We start from the raw sequence: 20,619 nt of genomic DNA on the forward strand, positions 1-20,619 counted from the left end.
TATATACCTCTCAACCAACTTCCCTAATGTTAACATCTTACATAACTACTGTACATTTGTTAAAGATAAGAAATTCTCATTGATCCAATATTATTAATTAAACCAAAGACCAGTTTTCCCACAAATGTCCTTTTCATTTTGTTTTGTTTTGACAGTTTTTAGTCAAGTATTTTGTGCTTAACTCAAGTAGTCAAGTATTTTGTAAAATGTCCCACAATTTCAGTTTGTCTGATGTTTTCTCATGATCAGATGGTAGTTATAAATTTTTGAGGAAGAGCACCATGGAAGTAAGATCCCTTTTTCAGCACAGCATATAAACGGTATAGAATATCAACCTGACTTATCACTCATGATGTTAACATTGATCACTTGGTTAAAGTAGTGTCTGCTAGGTTTCTCCACTGTAAAGTTACTATTTCTTTCTGTGCATACTTTATTCTTTGCAAGTGGAATCCATTTGACTAAATCCATTTGACATTCAAGGGGAGAAGAGTTAAACTTCACCTCCCTGAGGAGGATAGTATCTAAACCTATTATTGGGAATTCTTCATAAGGAAGATTGGTTCCTTCTTCCCAATTCATTTTTTATTTAATGATTTATTAATACCAGTATATAATCATGAATATTTATTTTAGGCTTATAATCTAATTCTGTCATTAATCATCTTGTGGCTCAAATTGTTCCAGCTTTGGCCATTGTGAAGTATTTCAGCTGGCTCCTATATCCTTTTGACATGCTCCATACATTTTTTTTTTTTTTTTTTTTTGCATTTCTATACTTTGTGGCACTACAAGATGCTTCAGGCTGATCATCTATTTTTCTTGCCCTACCCCTAGAATCAGCCATTTTTCCAAGGAGAACAGGATTTAGAAACCAATATCTGAGCACTGGATATGCTTACTGATACTGGAATGTCACTGCTTCTAGACCCTATTAGTAGACTGAACAAGGAAATAAATGTATGTATACTAACCAATGTTATCTATCCATCTATCTAAATTTAAATTAATGTGAGTTCATGCTGGCATCTCTATTTTAATCCAGCACTATAATGTTTATTCTAGCCTTCTCTCAATGTCTGTTTATTTATAACTTCTTTGACAGTGAGAAACCTTATTTCCATTATCTATAATTAATTTACTTATTGCTCAAGCCAAATATATGTGTAAAGTAGTTTCAGAATTGCTAAACTGTCACCCTGTAAGAAACAAATTTACTATTTGCAATTCAGTGCTAATGTACAAATCCTTTGTCTTTAGTGTTATAATATCCAGTTAAAATACTTTTTTCCAAATTTACTTATGACAGCTCTTTGTCTCATCTCTCTTCAGTGAGGTTATATCATATATATGTAAAACACTGAGATTCACATATCAGAGTCTGCATTCCATCCTGGAATCCTCTGTCGTTCTGGTTATTTTTTTAAAAACATACTTACATATAGTAAGTGTATTTTTTTTTTTTTTTTTTTTTTGCGGTACACGGGTCCCTCACTGTTGTGGCCTCTCCCGTTGCGGAGCACAGGCTCCGGATGCGCAGGCTCAGCGGCCATAGCTCACGGGCCCAGCTGCTCTGCGGCACGCAGGATCCTCCCAGACCGGGGCACGAACCCGCGTCCCCTGCATCAGCAGGCGGACTCTCAACTACTGCGCCACCAGGGAAGCCCGTAAGTGTATTTTATTTTTTGCTAGGACTGCCATAACAAATACTACAGACAAGGTGGCTTAAGTTCTGGAAGTTAGAAGTTCCATTCTCAGGCCTCTCTCCTTGGCTTATAAATGGCCATCTTTTCCCTTTCTTTTCTTGTGATCTTTCCTCTGTGAATGCGCACACCTGTGTCCTAATCTTTTCTTATAAGGACACCAGGCATATTGTATTAGGGCCCACCTATATGTCCTCATTTTACCTTAATTACCTCTCTAAAGGCCTTATGTCTAAATACACTCACATTCTGAGGTACTGGGTGTTAAAACTTTAACATATGAATTTGGAGGATGGGCACAATTCAGCCCATAACGGTAAGGTTCACTGTTTGTGTTGTATATTCTCTAGGTTTTTGATGAATGCATAGTTATGTCTTTGATTGTTTTTCAGTTGATTTGGTAGAAGGTAAGGGTCCAATTTATTTCTTTGACATATGAATATATAGCCATCATTTATTGAAAAAGTCTGTTATTTCCTCATTCTTGGAACCCTTGTAAAAAAACAAAAAAAATCAATTGACTATAGGCAGGTTCTAGAGAAGGGCAAAAAGGGCCAGCCTTATTTTGGCTGCTATACCATGGCAGCCAGTGTGGGTCTGATAGGGGTAAGTAGTCTGATGGGAGACGTACAAGTTGCTGAGGAGGCAGTGGCCCAGGAGAGTGATTGGGTGCAGAAGGCAAAAAATTTTAAAAGTAAAAATCAATTGACTACTTTTATAAGGGTTTATTTCTGGGCACTTGTTACCAAGTCCAAGCTCTTACTGTTTGTTGCATGACAGGCCAATAAATCAAGAGACAGGTGTTGGAGCAAGGAATAGTGACTTTATTTGGAAAGCCAGCAGACTGAGAAGATGGTGAACTAGTGTCCAAAGAACCATCTCACCTGAGTTAGAATCCAGGCTTTTTTTTATACTAAAAGGGGAGGGGTTGTGGCTGGTTGTTGCAGACTTCTTGGTGTCACCCAGAAGGGAATGTGGTCTGCTCATGATGTTCCTGTAAACCTCCAAAGACATATGTTATTTTCTGTTCTGCAACTTTTTATCTCTATATGAATAAGAAAGTGTTATGGCTTTAAAGGTCAAGCCTGGGAGGCAAAGCCTTGAGAAAGGTCCATTATGTATATTTCAGGCTATAGGCAACATTCCTTTACAAAGGTGCAGAGCCAGCGTGACTAAGCATAGGCAACAGCACAAAGGTTAGAGCTGAAGGAATAGATCCAATATGGAGTCAGGTTTGTTCTTCTCTGTTACAATATTAAGTCTCTCAATTCATGAACACAGGATATCTTTCCATTTAACTCTTCTTTAATGTTTCAGATATGTCTTATAGTTTTCAGTGTACAAGTCTTTCCCCTCCTTGGTTAAATTTATTCCTAAGCATTTTATTCTTTTTGATGCTATTGGATATAATTTTATTTTCTTTTCAGACTGTTCATTGCTAAAGTATAGAAATAAAACTGATTTTTAGTGTTAATTTTGTATCCTGCAACTTTGCTGAATTCATTTACTATCTCTAGCAGTGTTTTGTGGATTCTTTCGAGATATCTGCATATAAGATCATGTTATTTATCATCAAAGATAATTTTACCTCTTTTTTTATGATTTGGATGACATTTATTTCTTTTTCTTGCCTAATTGCTCTCGCTAGAACTTCTAATATACAGTGGTGAAAGTGGTATCCTTGTATTATTCCTGATCTTAGGAGAAAACATTTTAGTCTTTATTGAGAATGATGTTATCTGTAGGGTTTTCATATATGGCTTTTTAATGTTGAAGAATTTCTCTTTTATTCTTAGTGTTTTTAGTATTTTTTTCCAGGAAAATGTATTGGATTTTGTCAGTTTTTTTCTGAAACAATTGAAATGAACATGTGTTTCATTTTTCCCCTTCATTATATTAATGTGCTATTTTACATTGATTGGTTTTTATGTGTTGAACTACCCTAGCATTGAGAGGATAAATCTCAATTGATCATGGTGTATAATCCTTTTTATATGTTGTGGTATTAGTTTGCTAGCATTTTATTGAGAATTTCTACATCTATACTCATAAAAACATTTGTCTGTAGTTTTCTTATTGAATCTTTGTCATCAGTATCAGGGCCACATAGAATGAAATAGAACATTTTTTTTCTTCAGTATTTTGGAAGAGTCTGAGAAGGATTTGTGTTAATTCTTCTTTAAATAATTGGTACAATTCACCAGTGAAGCTATATGATTCTGGGCTTTTCTTTTCTGGAAGTTTCTGAATTCTGATTAATCTCCTTGCTTGGTATAGATCTATTCAGATTTTCTATTTCTTTTTGAGGCAGTTTTACTAGTTTGTGTGTTTCTAGGAATTTGTTCACTTCATCTACGTCCACTTTGTTGGCATTCAATATTTCATACTATTCTATGATAATCTCTTTTATATCTGTAAAATTGGTCATAGTGTCCCCATTTTCACTTCTGATTTTAGTAATTTGTGTCCTTTTAATGATTTATCTTTGTCAATCTAACTAAAGATTTGTTGAAACCATACCCTGTACCTTACACACTGAAGGTCCATGAGGTAGGAAAAAAAATAGCAACAAAATGATACATCAAGAACACCAAACTTGTTTTGCAGAGTACCAAGGAAACTGCAGATATGGAAACAACTTGCTGATAGCCCTTTCCCCTGAGCATCATGCAGGCTCATTCAGAGACTAGGATGACTGATAGTGAACTTCAGACATCACAGGCCCAAAATCCACCACATGCAACATATACAACCCCCAGAAATTGTACATGTGACCCATGAAGAGGCATGAAGTACAGTCAAGCGTATACAGAGAATTCTTGAAACTTATAAATTGCTCTCCCCTAGTCATTTCTGAGCCCCTCCCCCTCTTGCTCTCTACTTTCACTATAAATATCTTACTAACAGCTGATCAGGAAGACAGGTCACAGCATTGCCTCCTGTCTCCTTGCTTGGCTGTCCTGCAATAAAGTCTCTTTTCAAGACCATTGCCTGAGTACTTGGTCTTTCCATAGCAGAGTGGGCAAAAAGCTCACTTGTTTGTTTACATTGTCAATTTTTTTGATCTTTTCAAAGAACCAACTGTTGCTTTTGTTGATTTCCTTTATCATTTTTAAATTTCTTTATTTTCCTATAATCTTTGTTATTTTCTCCCTTCTGCTAGCTTTGGATTTAATTTGCTCTTCTTTTTCTAGTTCTTTAAGGTGTATCATTAGATTATTGATTTGAAATCTTTCTTTTTTAATATAGATTTTACAGCTATCAATTTCCCTCTTATTACTGCTTCTTCACTGCATCTGGTAAGTCCTGGTATGTTCTGTTTTCATTTTTATTCAACTCAAAGATGTTTTCTAATATCCCTTATTTCTTCTTTGACCATTTGGTTGTTTAAGAGTGTGTGGTTTAATTTCCACATATCTGTGACTTTTCCAGTTTTCTATCTTTTTCCAATTTTGATTAGAAAAGATCAAAATGATTTTTTCCCAACTTATTAGAGCTTGTTTTGTGGTCTAACATATGGTCAGTACTGAAGAATGTTCAATATGCACTTGAGAATAATGTCTATTCTGCTGCTATTTGGTGAAGTGTTCTATATATGTCTGTTAAATCTGATGGTTTATAGTTTTATTTGAGACTTCTATTTCCTTATTAATCTTCTATTTTGTTGTTCTATCCATTATTTAATAGAAGGTATTGAAATCTCCAACTACAGGCAATTCAGAGATACTGTGGGTTTGGTTCCAGACCACTGCAATAAGGCAAACATCATAAATTTTTTGTTTCCCAGTGCATATAAAAAAGTTATGTTTATACTATACTGTAGTCTATTAAGTGTGTGATAACATTATGTTTAAAAAACAATGTACATACATTAATTAAAAATACTTTATTGCTAAAAAATTCTAACCATCATCTGAGTCTTTAGTGAGTCATTATCTTTTTTTCAACAGTAACATCAAATATCACCAGTTACCATAACAAATATAATCATAATGAAATAGCTTGAAATATTGCAAGAATTGCCAAAATGTGACACAGACTTTAAGTGAGCAAATGGTGTTGGAAAAATGACACTGATAGACATGCTCAATGCAGGCTTGCCACAAACCTTCAATTTGTAAAAAATGCAATATCCATGAAGCACAATAAAGCAAAACAATAAATTGAGTTATGCCTGTACTATTGTAGAATTATCTATTTCTCCTTTCAGTTCTGTCAGTTTTTGCTTCATATACTTTGCAGTTCTGTTGTTAGATGTGTATCCATTATACTTCACAGTTCTGTTGTTAGATGTGTATACATTTATGTCTTACATTTTCTGGTTAGATTGAACCTTTTATCAATATTTAATGTCCTCTTTGTCCCTCTTATCTTTTTTGACTTAAAGCCTATTTTTCGGACAGTAATATAGCCATTACATTATAGCTCTCTTATGATTACTATTTGCATGAACTATCTTTTTCCATTCATTTACTTTCAACCTCTTCATGTCCTTGTATCTAAAGTGAATTTGTTATAGGAAGAATACAGATGAATTGTATTTTTAAATCTAATCTGACAATTTCTGCCTTTCTGTAGGAGTAAAATCAGTTTACCTTTATCTAAAATTTTTTCAATTTATTTTTGTTATAATTGACATATAGAATTTTGTAAATTTAATGTGTACATGTTTATTTGATACGTTTATATATTGTAATATGATTGCCACCATAGTGTTAGTTAACACCTCTATTATATCACACAATTATCATTTTTTTAATGTGGGAATAATTATGATCTAGTCTCTTAGCAACTTTGAAGTTTATAATGCAGTTTTGTTGTATATAATTACTATGCTGTGCATTAGATCTACAGGACTTATTTATCTACTAGTTGCAAGTTTGTACCCTTAATCAACGTATACTGAATACGCCCTCCCCAGCCCCTGGTAACCACCACTCTATTCTCTGTTTTTATGAGTTTGGCTTTTTTAGATTCCACATATAAGTGATATAATACAGTATTTGTCTTTTTCCATCTGACATATCTCAGAATAATGCTTTCATGGTCCATCCATGTTGTCTCAAATGGCAGTAGTTTATTCTTTCCCATAGCTGAATAATATTCCATTATATATCATAATTTCTTTGTCCATTCATTCACTGATGAACACTTAGGCTGTTTCCATATTTTCATTATTGTGAATAATGTTGCAGTGAACATGGCAGTGTGTATCTTTTTGACATCCTGTTTTCATTTACTTTGAATATATACCCAGATGAAGAATTGCTAAATCATAAGTAGTTCTGTTTTTAATTTTTTGAGGAAGCTTCCTACTGTTTTCCATAGTGACTGAGCCAATCTGCATCCCTCCCAGTGAACAAAGGTTCCCTTATCTCTGCATCCTCTTCAACACTTGATATCACTTATCTTCTTGACAATAGCCATTCCAACAGGTGTGAGGTGATATCTCACGGTGTTTTTTATTTGCATTTCCCTGATGATTAGTGATATTGACCATCTTTTCATGTTCCTGTTTGCCATTTGGATTTCTTCCTTGGAAAAATATCTATTTTGTTCCTTTGCTTGTTTAAAAAATTAGATTGTTTATTTGGTATTGAGTTGTATGAATTCTTTATATATTTTATATATTAACCCATTAACTGATATATGGCTTGCAATTGTGTTAGTCACCTGTACGGCAAAGTGATTCAGTTATACATATATACATATTTTCTGATTCCTTTCCATTATAGGTTATTACATGATATTGAATATAATTCCCTGTGCTATACAGCAGGATCTTATTGTTTATCTATTTATATCTAGTGGTGTGTTTCCCTTAATCCCGTACTCTTAATGTATCCCTCTCCCCCTTCCCCTTTGTCAACCATAAATTTCTTTTCCATGTCTGTGAATCTATTTCTGTTTTGTAAATAAGTTCATTTGTATTATTTTTTAAGATTCCACATATAAGTAGTATCATGATATTTGTTTTTCTCTGTCTCACTTCATTTAGTATGCTAATCTCTAGGTCCATCCATGGTACTGCAAATGGCATTATTTCATTCTTTTTTATGGCTGAGTAATATTTCATTGTATATATACTCATCTTCCTTACCCATCCATCTGTCGATGTACATAAAGTCCAGCTTTCTAATTTCAACTGACCTTGCTGAACTGACCCTTCCTGACCTTGTTCCTATTTATTCCTCTGATTGCATTTCCTACCAGCCACATGGGACTTCATACCCTTCCTGCCTCAGGGCCTTTGCACTGGCTGTTCTTGGCCTGGCATTTTCTCTACCTGAACCTTCAAATGGCTGATTTATTGTCTTTGTATTTCTGTGGGAGGTGATCTCATTTGTCAGGTAACTTGTTTGTAGTGTGGTTTCCCTATGAGGCTGTGTCTTCCTGAGAACAGGGCATGTCCATCCCATTCACTGCTAGGTGACCAGTGCCTGGAATAATACCTAGCACATGGTCAGTGCTCAACAATGTAGTCAAATAAAAGAATGAACTTTCACAAAGGTATTGCACACAAAAGTCACCAGGACAAAATCAAGACCCTGTGTTGAGTGGGAAATATTTTGTTGTAGTTAATGAATGCAATTAAGAAACAAAATTGTGGCTTAAAGCATAAAATGCAGGCTTTTTTTTTGTTGTTGTTGTTTTTTGTTTAAAATGCAGGCTTTTCTAAGTGAGTGGAGTGGAAAGGAGGTAGTGTCATCACTGTCAATGTAGGTAAGCCCAAGGTTCCATGTCAGTGGGAATTTCCTCAAATGTGTGAATAAGGAGAAGGAATTGTGTGGCTGATGTGACCCAGGACTTGTGACCACTATAGACCAGAGGGATGCAAACTGGCTCCTGTGAGCCAGATGCAGCCTGCCAGAAGACCTGGTGTGAAGCTTTAATGTTTTATGAAACATTTCACATTTGCTGACATTTTTAGAAATCAATGATTTTATATAAAATCTGGAATTCTACCTTTTCTAGAAAAACTAGCAGACCTGGAGTCCTTGGACTCCTGTTCTTGGAGAGCAGAAATCAGCTAGAGAAGGAGAGGTGCTAATACTCACTAAGTACTCCTTGTGCTTAGTTCTGAACATAGATGCCCAGGCATCACTCAAAGCCTTCCTGTGCAGTCAGTATGCATGTCACCATTCTACATGAGGCAGGGAATGCACAGCAGAGCTAAATGACTTTCCCAGAGGAGCAGAGTAGTGGTCCTACTCTCCAGGCTGCCCCACATCAGCATGATTTTTATAGCTGTGGTCACTTCCTGTTCTGGCCTCTGGAATCACTTGGAAAAAGTCTACTCACTTTCCATGCTCCATCCTCTCTAGTATCTGCTGGAAGCTATCATTTCTGGAAATTTTCTTATCCCAGGCAGTTTAAATTGTGAAGGACTTTTGAAATCTGGGATGAAGAATTTGGACAAAGTTCAGTAGGTTATGGAAATCTTACTTTGATTTTAGATGCAGAGTTTTTCAGGTCTATAATTTTAAGCAGAAAATCCAATAAAATATTTAACATAATGTTGTTTGGCTGCAACCAGTAGGCCTACAAGGCCTACATTTGCCCAGCTTTAAGACTGAAGAAAGAGCCTGGAGTCAGCAACAGAGACATTAGTGGTTTAATGAATGGGGGATCCTACATGTCTGAAACCAGGTTCCGGAGTGACACCCTACCATGTGCGGCACACAGTGGGCAGGACATGGTGGCAGTCTTCATTCCCGGGTGAGGGGGGAAAGGAGATTGCCAGTTATAGGGGAAATTAGGTCAGGTTGGCTCATTAGTCACCAGGGAAACTAGCAGAGAGGCATGCCCCACACCACCCCTTTGATAAGGACAATCACTAGCTGGGGTTTGGGGTAAGCATGTAGGAAGGTCAGTCAGGTGAGTAGGGTATAGGTGAAGAAGGCACTGGTCGAGCAGGGGATGTACAGAGAGTAAGAGAGCCCCCATCTTGAGTGGCCTGACAATACACTCCACCCCTACATACCCTGCATCACATTAAAATCTTGGTCTGCCCCTCTTCCACAATATCCCTGTGGTCAGGTATGTAGGGGGCGCTGCCACCAGATACCACAGATACAATACAGACAGAAGCAGCCAGAGAGCATCAAGAGTAAGAGACCTAGTATGCTCAGGACAGTCATTTGCCATGATGTGTGCAAATTTTGGAGACAAGCACTTACCAGGTCAATGGAGAGGGAATAGCAGCAGTGCCCTGTGCAGTTATAAGGAAGGTAAAGCCACCCCTGGTTTTCACAAACCCAGAGCCACTCCCATGGGGAGGGGAAGGCCCCAGCTTTAAAAGAAACATTCTGTTGTCGTAGCCAGGAGTCAGCACAGTTACAGGTCTGCCACCCAATATTATTTTGGGTGCCATTAGGAGTGGATCCATTAAGTCTTTCTAAACAAAAAAACAGTTAATCCCACTAGTTGGACTTGTGTGTTCTGAGGCCAGCCTATTCCACTCCACACAGCATAGCCCAGGGGGCTCATGGGCAGTCAGTTGTACAGTTAAGTTTACCGACGGGGGTCCTTCTGATGTGTTGGCATGTGAGACAGGAAGGTGGTGAGAGTCTTTCTCCCCCAGTTTCAGTCATCCTCACATAGTCACATTAGCCGGTTTGATTTTTCATGGAAGTCCAGAGGAGGATGACAATGGCATCTCACTGTAGACGCAGGAATTAGACTCATTTTGCAGTGAGGCCCTTGTTGCTGCTCAGTACTCAAATAGAGATCCTCCCTCAGACTAAGGACAAAATGTAAGACATCTAACAGGCACAACACAGGGGAGATCATGACAATAAAGCAAAATACCAGCAGTACCCGCATTCTGAGATAATACCACACCCACCCGTGGTTTTTGTCTTAGTCTGCAATACAATTCAGAAAACTCAAGTTTTCAGTAATACAAGAACGTGTCTAAAATGATCTACACAATGGCCACCTAGTTTTACCTTGGATGTCTGAACCACAGTTACTCCAGTTTGACTTTCAAATGCATTTCCTCCGTCAATGGCCAAAGCAGATGCACAATGCATGTCTGAAAGTCTGCAAAACAGGCTTCCCTGGTCAGTAAAATTTAAGTTATAACACGCATAAGCCTTCTGACTTCCCCCGTATCTGAATATGTGCATATTTTCCATCATTTCCACTTTTGATTGCAAATCTTTTGATAGAAAGCAATGATACTCAAAATATCCATCCCTCAATGCTGGGGTGCTGGCTCCTACCCCAGGTTCAGATCATTTCGCTCGCCTTTAGGTCTCCTTTATTTTAACCTAGTCATTCACGTTGGGGGAAAACTAATCTGAACTCGTGAACAGGCTCAGAGATATGTTAATTGGGAAACACTTTATAGGCTATACATTTTATCACTTACACTCAATTGCCACACAAGCATTGCACATGTGCTATTAGCTTAAAGCAAGCAGTGTCACATTTCATGAGTAGTTATAATCTGAAAATTTCACTAGATAATTTTCTTTCCATCCAGAACATCAGGGCAAAAGCATGGTTAACACAATAACTGTCATAAATACAGACCTTAACTAACAGAACTAGAATTTAACATCCACTAAAACATTGTCTTTTTTCTCTCTGAAGTTACCCTCATCTCCACCAAACACAGCAAAATCAAAACTAGTTTGTTTGCAATTGACCATATCAGCTCCTTCAAACTGGCTGAGGTAGAAGTCCTCAGGAGTCTCAGACTGAATTCCCCAAAGGCCTCTCAAGGCCAGGAAAGCCATGACAAAAGCCTGCCATAAGCCTCCACCTCAGTGTATTTCTCTCTTCTAGAGGTCCCCCAAATATCAAGATTCGTGCACATGCCAGGAGACAGTCTTTCCCATTCACCTGATAAGGCTGCTTAGAAACCAAGAGTCCCAGTTTTTGGAGGGACTGGGCAGAGAGAAAAGAAAAATGTTTCAATTCTACCTCTAGGAGTAGTTTACCCAATTGCTGTAAGTCACAACTCACTTGAGGGGAAGGGCATCCCTCTATCTGGAAAACACATATCAAAACATTCCAGACAAAACCCATAAATATTATAACCATATTCACCAGTTCACTCAGTAACCAATCCTTCCATTAACTTTTTACGAAGCCATCAGGTTTTCCTTTAGGATTATTTAAGTTCTTACCCAGTTCTGCAGTGTAATCTGAAATTTATCAGAGACTTGTTATTGTCAAAAGTCGTTCCTATGAATCTTGAAGATAAAGCACTTTTGCAAAAGCATCAGCATACATAACTGTCTATAAAAGACAAAAGATATAAAGTCACAGTTAAACATCTTATCACAATGTAAGTGATAAACTTGGTTATAACTAGAATTATGACTGATTATAATCTTAACCCTCAAAAACCTTAATCTCTGGCAAAAACCAAGAAACAATTGTGCATTTCCTGATTGGAAAGCTTAATGCTTTAGTCTTATGCTCCTAAGCAGGCAAAAGTAGATAAACTTAGACCTGCTCAGCAATTAATGTTACAATATTTTACCTTTTTTGAAATTACTTAGTTAGTCAATGAATTCTCTTCATGTAACTTAGTTTAGTTTCAAGTTACCAAAATCTTGAGAGACTATTTTAGATAGACATTCCCAAAACATAATTATTCCCATGAAGATTTTAAAAAACCTTGTTCCTTTTTCTTCAGTTTCTCTTAGAGATCACATATGATTAGATTAAACTTCCTGAGAACCCAGGTAGATCATATACATCTCAAAGGTACAGGAAGAGAAATACCAATTCCTTCTAGAGAGCTAGCTTAACCAATTACAGAAGGCTCACTTTGATACAATAGCAGAGCCATGAGGGGCCATTTTTCTCCAGATCTCTTGGCAGCCCCCATTCATCATGCACAAGCCACTACAGGGTCCACATTCTAGTAGACATCCACTGCAGTACTACCCCTGCAACTTTCAGGATTACCCCCTCAACTTTTGGACCCCTTGTGTGAATGGCCGGCCACCCCGGGATAAAGCCCACAACTTTCGGGCCCCACCAGCTTGTGGACAGCCCCTGCAACATTCCATTCCCCATCCTGTGTTTCCCACCATCTCAGTGCTCACAGGAGATTCCTTGTTCTCCTGGCTGGCTCTGCCAACTGTTGGGCTGCACCCAGCAGGCCTATAATGCCTACATTTGCCCAGTTTAAGACCAAAGAAGAAGCCTGGAGTCAGCAACAGAGACATCAGTGGCTTAATGGAGGGTAGGGGGTGTAGATTGCCAGTTATAGGGAGAATTACGTCAGTGTGGCACATTAGTTACCAGGACCCATACTACCCCTTTGATAAGGACAATCACTAGCCTGGGCCTGGGGCAAGCATGTAGGAAGGTCAGTCGTGTGAGTAGGGTATAGATGAAGTAGGCAGTGGTTGAGCAGGGGATGTACAGAGAGTAAGAGAGTCCCTATCTTGAGTGGCCTGACCATATAAATGTCATCAGTATTATACCATGTCCCTGTTCCCTCCTTCCTGATCCTCTACTCCACACTTCATGTAGTAAAGTCAGAGTAATTTACCTATTTGGCTTTGAATGATTTCTTTACCAAAATATTATATTAGATATGATTTCTCAAGACTACTTTTGGCTTCATTATGACAATTTTTAAGGATATAAGCTGATGTGACAGGGCGAGAGAGAGTCATGGACATATACACACTAACAAACATAAGGTACGTAGCTAGTGGGAAGCAGCCGCATGGCACAGGGATATCGGCTGGGTGCTTTGTGACCGCCTGGAGGGGTGGGATAGGGAGGGTGGGAGGGAGGGAGATGCAAGAAGGAAGAGATATGAGAACATATGTATATGTATAACTGATTCACTTTGTTATAAAGCAGAAACTAACACACCATTGTAAAGCAATTATACCCCAATAAAGATGTTAAAAAAAAATGCTAAGATAATGTGCCTTAAAAAAAAAATAATAATGCACAATGCAGGCAATTAAGTTCTATGGGCAAATAAAGGAGGAAACATTAGCGTTAGAGGCAGACTTTTGTGATACTGCGTGTTCAGTTCCAGACCACCGCAAGAAAGCGAGTCATGTGAATGTTTTTGGTTTCGCAGTGCATGTAAAAATTGTTTACACTATCCTGTAGTCTAAAAACTGTGCAATAGCATTGTGTCTAAAAATAAAAGCAATGTACATGCCTTAAAAAAAAAGGATATAAGCTGAATTTGTTTACGATAGAAATTTCTTGAAACAACTGGATCACTAGGCAATTCTTTTTAGGTTCTATAGGGAGTTTGTGTTGTAATCATGGCTTTGTATTGTGGGATTTGATCTGCATCATCAAGTCTGAATTCTTAAGGGACATGTGCAGCTACTTTCATGCAACAAAAATAACCTCACCTCCTTCTTGGCAAATATATCTACCCACAATACAGGGGCAAGTTTGTGCCTTTATATCAGTTGTATCTCACATTTAGAAATCACGATGAACCTGAACCAGTAGTTTTTGACGAGCAACAGGATATGCTTGAAGTTTAGAATGAATAAAAGGTGGCTTGTTTTGACGGTGGGCTTGGCAATACACTGTGTAGCTCTGTGTGGTTCACAAATGAAACGTTAATCTAGAAAACCAGATTCAGTTGGAATCAGAGTTCATAAATTAGACATAGCCAGCTTTCAATATTCAAGTGACAAAAGGTCAATGCCAAGAACAAAGTCATCTGCTTGAAGGCCAATTGACAATGTGATAGATAATGTTCATATAAAGCCTAGCTTTCTGCCTTCAAGCACAAGGAGACAAGATATTACAGGCAGAACATTAAGAATCTCTACTAGGCTACAATAACTGGGGACTAGCAGGAAGGGCTTCTTCAGCTCATGAGAGATGGTGCTGGACTCTGATGGAAACCGTGGCCTTGGAACAGACACTTGAAGGACAAGTTAGAGGAAAATGATTCCATGAAACTTGAAAATACCTCCAATGGCCGTGACGTGGAGCAATCCTTGTTCCCTCCAGGGAGAACAGTATCTGGGGAAATGTGCCAGGAAGAAGGATGAGCCTTTATTTCAACATTCACTGAGGTGAAGCCCAACTTTTCTCTTCAAATGGTTTTTTGTTTGTTTTTGCAGTATGCGGGCCTCTCACTGTTGTGGCCTCTCCCATTGCAGAGCACAAGCTCCGGACGCGCAGGCTCAGCGGCCATGGCTCATCGGCCATGGCTCATCGGCCTAGCCGCTCCGCAGCATGTGGGATCTTCCCGGACCGGGGCACGAACCCATGTCCCCTGCATCAGCAGGCAGACTCTCAACCACTGCGCCACCAGGGAAGCCCTGTTTTTGTTGGTTTTTTTTAACATCTTTATTGGAGTATAATTCCTTTACAATGGTGTGTTAGTTTCTGCTTTATAACAAAGTGAATCAGTTATACATATACATATGTTCCCACATCTCTTCCCTCTTGCGTTCACTTCCCTCCCACCCTCCCTATCCCACCCCTCTAAGTGGTTTGGGTCCAAATGGTTTTAATTGTCTCACAAAGAGCTGTTCCCTGTTGGCTAACTAGTGCTAGATGGAAGTTGCCTGTGGCGAAGTGGGAGTGGTGCCTTTAGGGAGTCCCAGCTGCAGAGAAGAGGCTCCTGGCACAGGCCTGGCCTCTGCTAACTCAGGCCCTGGAGGGTGAATTCCCAGACACAATCCTGGTTTCCTGGCTGCTCCCAGGGGGTACTCTGCTAGCCTGGCACTGCTTTGCTTCTATGGGGAGAGGGCACAGAAGCCCTGCATGAGGCTGAGCTTTAATTTATGACCACTTCATGTCATGTGTGACTCTCACATGCAGGAAACCACAACAGAGGCTGGACCTAGAGTAAACCCCTTTTCTTATTTCCCCTTCATTCCCCTTAAGTGGTTGAAGTAATGCAAGGAGCCAGTGAAGATGGAGTTGAAGGTGGTCCCCAGCAGTAGGAGGATTAAAGATTTGAGGCTCTGGTAGAATTAAACAGCATAATAACCTTTCACACAACAGCCAGTCTGAGCAAGACAGAGGCCTTTCCTCTTTCTGCTAACACGACACTGCTGAGATTTCTTTTCCCCTTCAGACAGGATCTTCTGTCTGGTGAATGATGATTTCTCACCTGAGATGAACGAGTGGGGACCATGTAGATAGAGACTGATTTTCCCTTTGACTTTGTACCCTATTGTAAGTTCACTGATTTCTCTGTATTCTCATGCTCCTTCTCACAGCCAACTTTTGACTGAGAATTGAGGGAGAGAGGGATGAGCAATAAAACTATATCCCAAACATGGCTCTTTTCATTCAACCCTGCTGCTTCTTTGGGTCCCAAAATGCATTGAAATCTTTCTGTGTTCTGGAGTAACCTTCTCAGTACTTTAGTTCCTAGATTTAAATTTTTACCCTTCTGATTTTTTTGTGTCTAGGAATGTTCACTTCCCAGTTTCCCATTAGACTTGCCTACCACATCATCAGTGATTTTTCAATACATGATTATTTGGGATGAACAAAAACTCTACTGAGCATTGTATGGGATGTGCCCATGTATAATCTATGGTATTTTATCAAAGTGAATATGTAATGTAATAACCAGAGGAGACATGTATGCAGATATGGGTAATACAAGGAAGAATATGATGAGACCAAAATGAGTCACGTGACCTTAAATACCAACATTAGTCCATGTTATTATATCTCAAACATTTGCACTAAACTACTTCTAAAATAAAACAACAGTTCTGAACACTACATTGATTTTATCACATGTAGTCAGGTTCCCACTGGCACCAACATACATTTGGGAGCTCATTTACTACATCCAAGAAGAACTATGCTGTGTGCTCAGTACACGCCTGTGAGATGTAATTAGTAAAGGAGTTAAGGGGAATGCACGATTATTAGAGTCTTAAAAAAATCAAGGGAGTCTTTCAGCAGATGAATGAAAGAAAGAGGAAGAGAATTAGGAGAAAGTCATGGAACATATAATTATGTGAGTTGATGACAAAGTTGTAAGTATGGCTCAGGGCCAAGTCATCTTGGGCATTGTATTTGAAGGTAATACTTGGATTTATCCTGGCCTCTTCAATATTTCTGTAAGGATTGGCTGACAGGATGCCATCAATGTTTTAGGAGGATTAAACTGATTCTGTGTGCAGGACAGGTATGTGTAGGGGGAGGCAGGAGGCAGTCAGAACCACTATAAGCCTGTTGCTGTGCTCATGGTAAGAGCTGGTCAGTGTTGGGACCACGAGGGAAAGGAGGTGATAGTGAGCACAATGAGTACTGATTTTTCACGAGATAAGAGAAGATTGAGAAAGGAGAGAAGGCCAATGAGGAATTGAAGGCTATTGAAGAATGACCACTGGAGATTTAGGTGAGTGTTCTCTGGACACAAAGGAAGACGAGGTGGGAACCCTCAGATGTACAGTAGGAAAAGAGGCAAGGGCTCCTGGAAACTTGCCCCATGGATTGGAACAAATTCTGGACTTGGCGTCAGAATTTCTGGGTTCTAATCCAAATCCTGTAATTAATTCATGTTTTCATGTTCCTAAGGTGCTATAGTAACTCTGGACACTTTAGCATTAAGGGAACCTCTGCTTCTCTTAGCACATCTAAATTTGAAGGGATACCGAGATTTATATGAGGAAGTCTAGCTACTGTCTGAGGCTCACCCTCTGATACTCATCCCTGACACCCATGCCAGGCAATAAAGCACCAAAAAGTTAGATTGGTGGTGGGGGAAGAAGAATAGTGCAGGGGTAGGTTCTGAGCTGTGAGAGGTGAGGGTAGGAATTGAGCCTAGGAGAGAGGAAAAATTAACTAATTCAGTAATGACAAAAGACCCTGAAAGTAACAGGACCATTTGTAACCAATAATTGCCAGTTGTACAGTCCTGGAAAAGGTAACTTTTCTGTGACTCAGTAAATTGGGGATAATTTAACATCTCCTAATGTAAGGCCATAGAGGACAGGTGACACTGAGGAGAGCCAGCTCTAAAGTTTTCTGAAATTCTCAGACCATATGGTAGCCACGGTCTTATAGGGTTGCTGGACGCAATCCTGTCTTTTCCTGAATTTTTGTTGTCTTTAAAATGAATGTTTTAAAATCATACCTTTTTATAGATAACTAATGGTTTTATGACTTATGAGCACCTATCAGCCTCATATTTAAAAGCATGACCATGATAACATATCATTAATTAGAGGAATAGTCATAGGTAAATTTACACCTATAGGGACTCAGTTTCTTGGTTTGTAAAATGAAAAAATGTATGCTATCCAAGAGTCCTCGCAATTCTAAAATTTTTAAAGTATAGAATATAAAATTAGTTTCCTTAAAGCTCCCTTTGTGTCATGATTTCTCAGGCTGCAGATGAAGGGATTGATGAGGGGAGTCACCACTGTGAAGATGACAGTAGTCAACACATCTTGTACTGAGTAGGAGGATGAAGGGTGCTTATAGACCCCCAGGATTGCCCCATAGAAGTGAGAGACCACAGTGACATGGGATCCACACGGGGACAAGTTTTTCCTTATTCCATGGCCAGATGGCAACTTCAGTATATTAGAGAAGATGTAATCATATGAAATGATGATACATATAAATTGTGTCATAAATACCAATTCACCCACAGTGAATACCATCAGGTCACTGATAAAGGTATTCAAACAAGAGAGTTTTAGAATAAGATAAGGGTCACAGAAAAAGTGATACACAGCATTGTTGGAACAAAATGTGAGTTGAACCATGAAAAGAGTGTGTAGGAGAGCATGCAGATTTGTACTGACCTGAGATGCAGCCACCAGACGGACACAGAGTTTGGGCTTCATGATCATGGTGTAGTGGAGTGGGCAACAGATGACAGTATAATCATCATAGGCCATCACACTCAGGAGGAACCCATCCATGTTGATGAAAATGATGAAGAAGTAGATCTGGGTCATACATTCCATGTAGGAGATAGACTTGTTTCCCAGTATGTGATTCACCAGCATCGTGGGGATTGTGACTGATGAAAAGCAGATGTTAACACAGGAGAGGTTGGCCAAGAAGAAGTACATGGGTGTTTGGAGATGTCACAGCTGATAGCCAAAACAATGAGAAAGTTCCCAATGAGGGTGACCAGGTACATCCACAAGAACAGCCCAAAGAGAACCTCCTCCTGCTCTGACTGCCCAGAGAGTCCCAGGAGAATGAATTCTGTGACTCCAGTCTGATTGTTTCTGCCTATTTCTGCAGGGGAGAAAATGTGGTCAAAAGTTAAAGGAAATATTTATTTAATTGGGCTCCATATATTGTTTAGAGATTACAATTTTTTTTTTTTTTTGCAGTACGAGGACCTCTCACTGTTGTGGCCTCTTCCGTTGCGGAGCACAGGCTCCGGACGCACAGGCTCAGCGGCCATGGCTCACAGGCCTAGCCGCTCTGCGGCATGTGGGATCTTCCCGGACCGGGGCATGAACCCATGTCCCCTGCATCGGCAGGCAGACTCTCAACCACTGCACCACCAGGGAAGCCCTACAATTTGTTAATGGTACCAGATCCAAAATTTATTTCTTAATTAATAACATTTCAAATATAAAAGTAGATGAGATTGATAATGTCATAATTTGAGCAAATTTTTAATGATACTGTTTTGTCATTGAGAATTAATTCACATTAAATAATTCTATGAAAACGAGTTTTAATGAAATAAATAGCTGGTTAATTTCTATAATTTTATTTTGTGTTTAATTATCTTTGATTTCATGCAGCTTAATTCATACTTAACTAACAGTTAATGAATATCTGGTATATACAAGTTATTTTCACATACACAATTTCTTTTAATCCATATCATTTATATATATATATATATATATATTTTTTTTTTTTTTTTTTTTTTTTTTTTTTTTTTGCCGTCTCACATGGCTTGTGAGATCTCAGTTCCCCGGCCAGGTATTGAACCTGGGTCACAGCAGTAAAAACCTGGAATCCTAACGACTAGGCCACCAGGGAACTTCAGTAATCCATCATTCATAAATGAGGACCCTGAGAAGAAGAATCAGAGATGAAGAATCTGGAATTCAGAGAAATTAGGTGATGACAGATTAGATTGAAAGAACGCATACCATTTATAGTCTTGAAACAGCTGAAATGCCCTTTTCTTTATATTCCTCCCTAGTTTTACTTCCAAGTTTCAATTATCAACCATTTATTGAGACTATAACCAAGTGCCAGGCAGTGTCTTCCTGCTTTACATACCTTTCTTACAGATTTGAAATATGTAAATTTAAAAAATAACAAGCTTCATTAAGCAGAAGGGAAGAATGAAGCAATGAGATTTAGCTATTTGTTTAAAGTTGTAAGTTCTTTTACCAGAATAACTTTATACAACTCACTCAAATTCATTCTGGATCTCTCTTATTTTCTCAGGATTATACTACTTCTAGGCATTGAAGGATCTGCCTGGCAGTTTTCCCTCAACCTTGTAACTGGATAGCATCAAAATGTCATTGCAGTAGCTCACAAATATTGGCTTGGATGAGCTAAGCATGCTAGTGAGTTTGCAATGTACTGGATTCTATGAAGAGACTTCTTTTCTCCCTGTGCTTGCCAAAACAGGATCACTGGTATTCGGTATTATTTTTAAAGAGGAAAATGAGATTCATAAAGAAAGTAAAGTCATGGGGCATATCCAAGTGATAATCCCAGCCTTAAGGAATTAATGCAGTCAGGAAGAGTCAGAGTATTTTGAATCTGTAAGAATTCACAGTATTCAAATAGTAAAGAGGAGAGGAGATGGCATTTCAGGGGAGGAGATTTACAGGTTAAATGTCTTGACTGACTGAGATAAAGGATGTCACAGGCTATACTTTTAGGAGAGTGGTTGCAGGATGTATATAGTATGGTGACTATAAATTATCCTAGCATTTTGAGAGTTAAATTAGTAAAACCAATGGAAAATTCTGAG

The 20,619-nt window shown here is 38.6% G+C and overlaps 1 protein-coding gene across 1 annotated transcript; it reads right to left on the reverse strand.

Moving 5' to 3' along the window:
- Positions 1–17,971: 17,971 nt before the first annotated feature.
- LOC101326347 (olfactory receptor 1f45-like) lies at positions 17,972–20,057 on the reverse strand. Its single transcript, XM_019942424.1, is given in 3 exon segments — positions 17,972–18,744; positions 18,747–18,899; positions 20,048–20,057. Coding segments are annotated over 3 exon segments (936 nt in total).
- Between the last annotated feature and the right edge of the window lie 562 nt (positions 20,058–20,619).

The sequence above is a fragment of the Tursiops truncatus genome, chromosome 3 (genome assembly GCF_011762595.2).
Source record: "Tursiops truncatus isolate mTurTru1 chromosome 3, mTurTru1.mat.Y, whole genome shotgun sequence".
In the NCBI taxonomy this organism is placed as follows: domain Eukaryota; kingdom Metazoa; phylum Chordata; class Mammalia; order Artiodactyla; family Delphinidae; genus Tursiops; species Tursiops truncatus.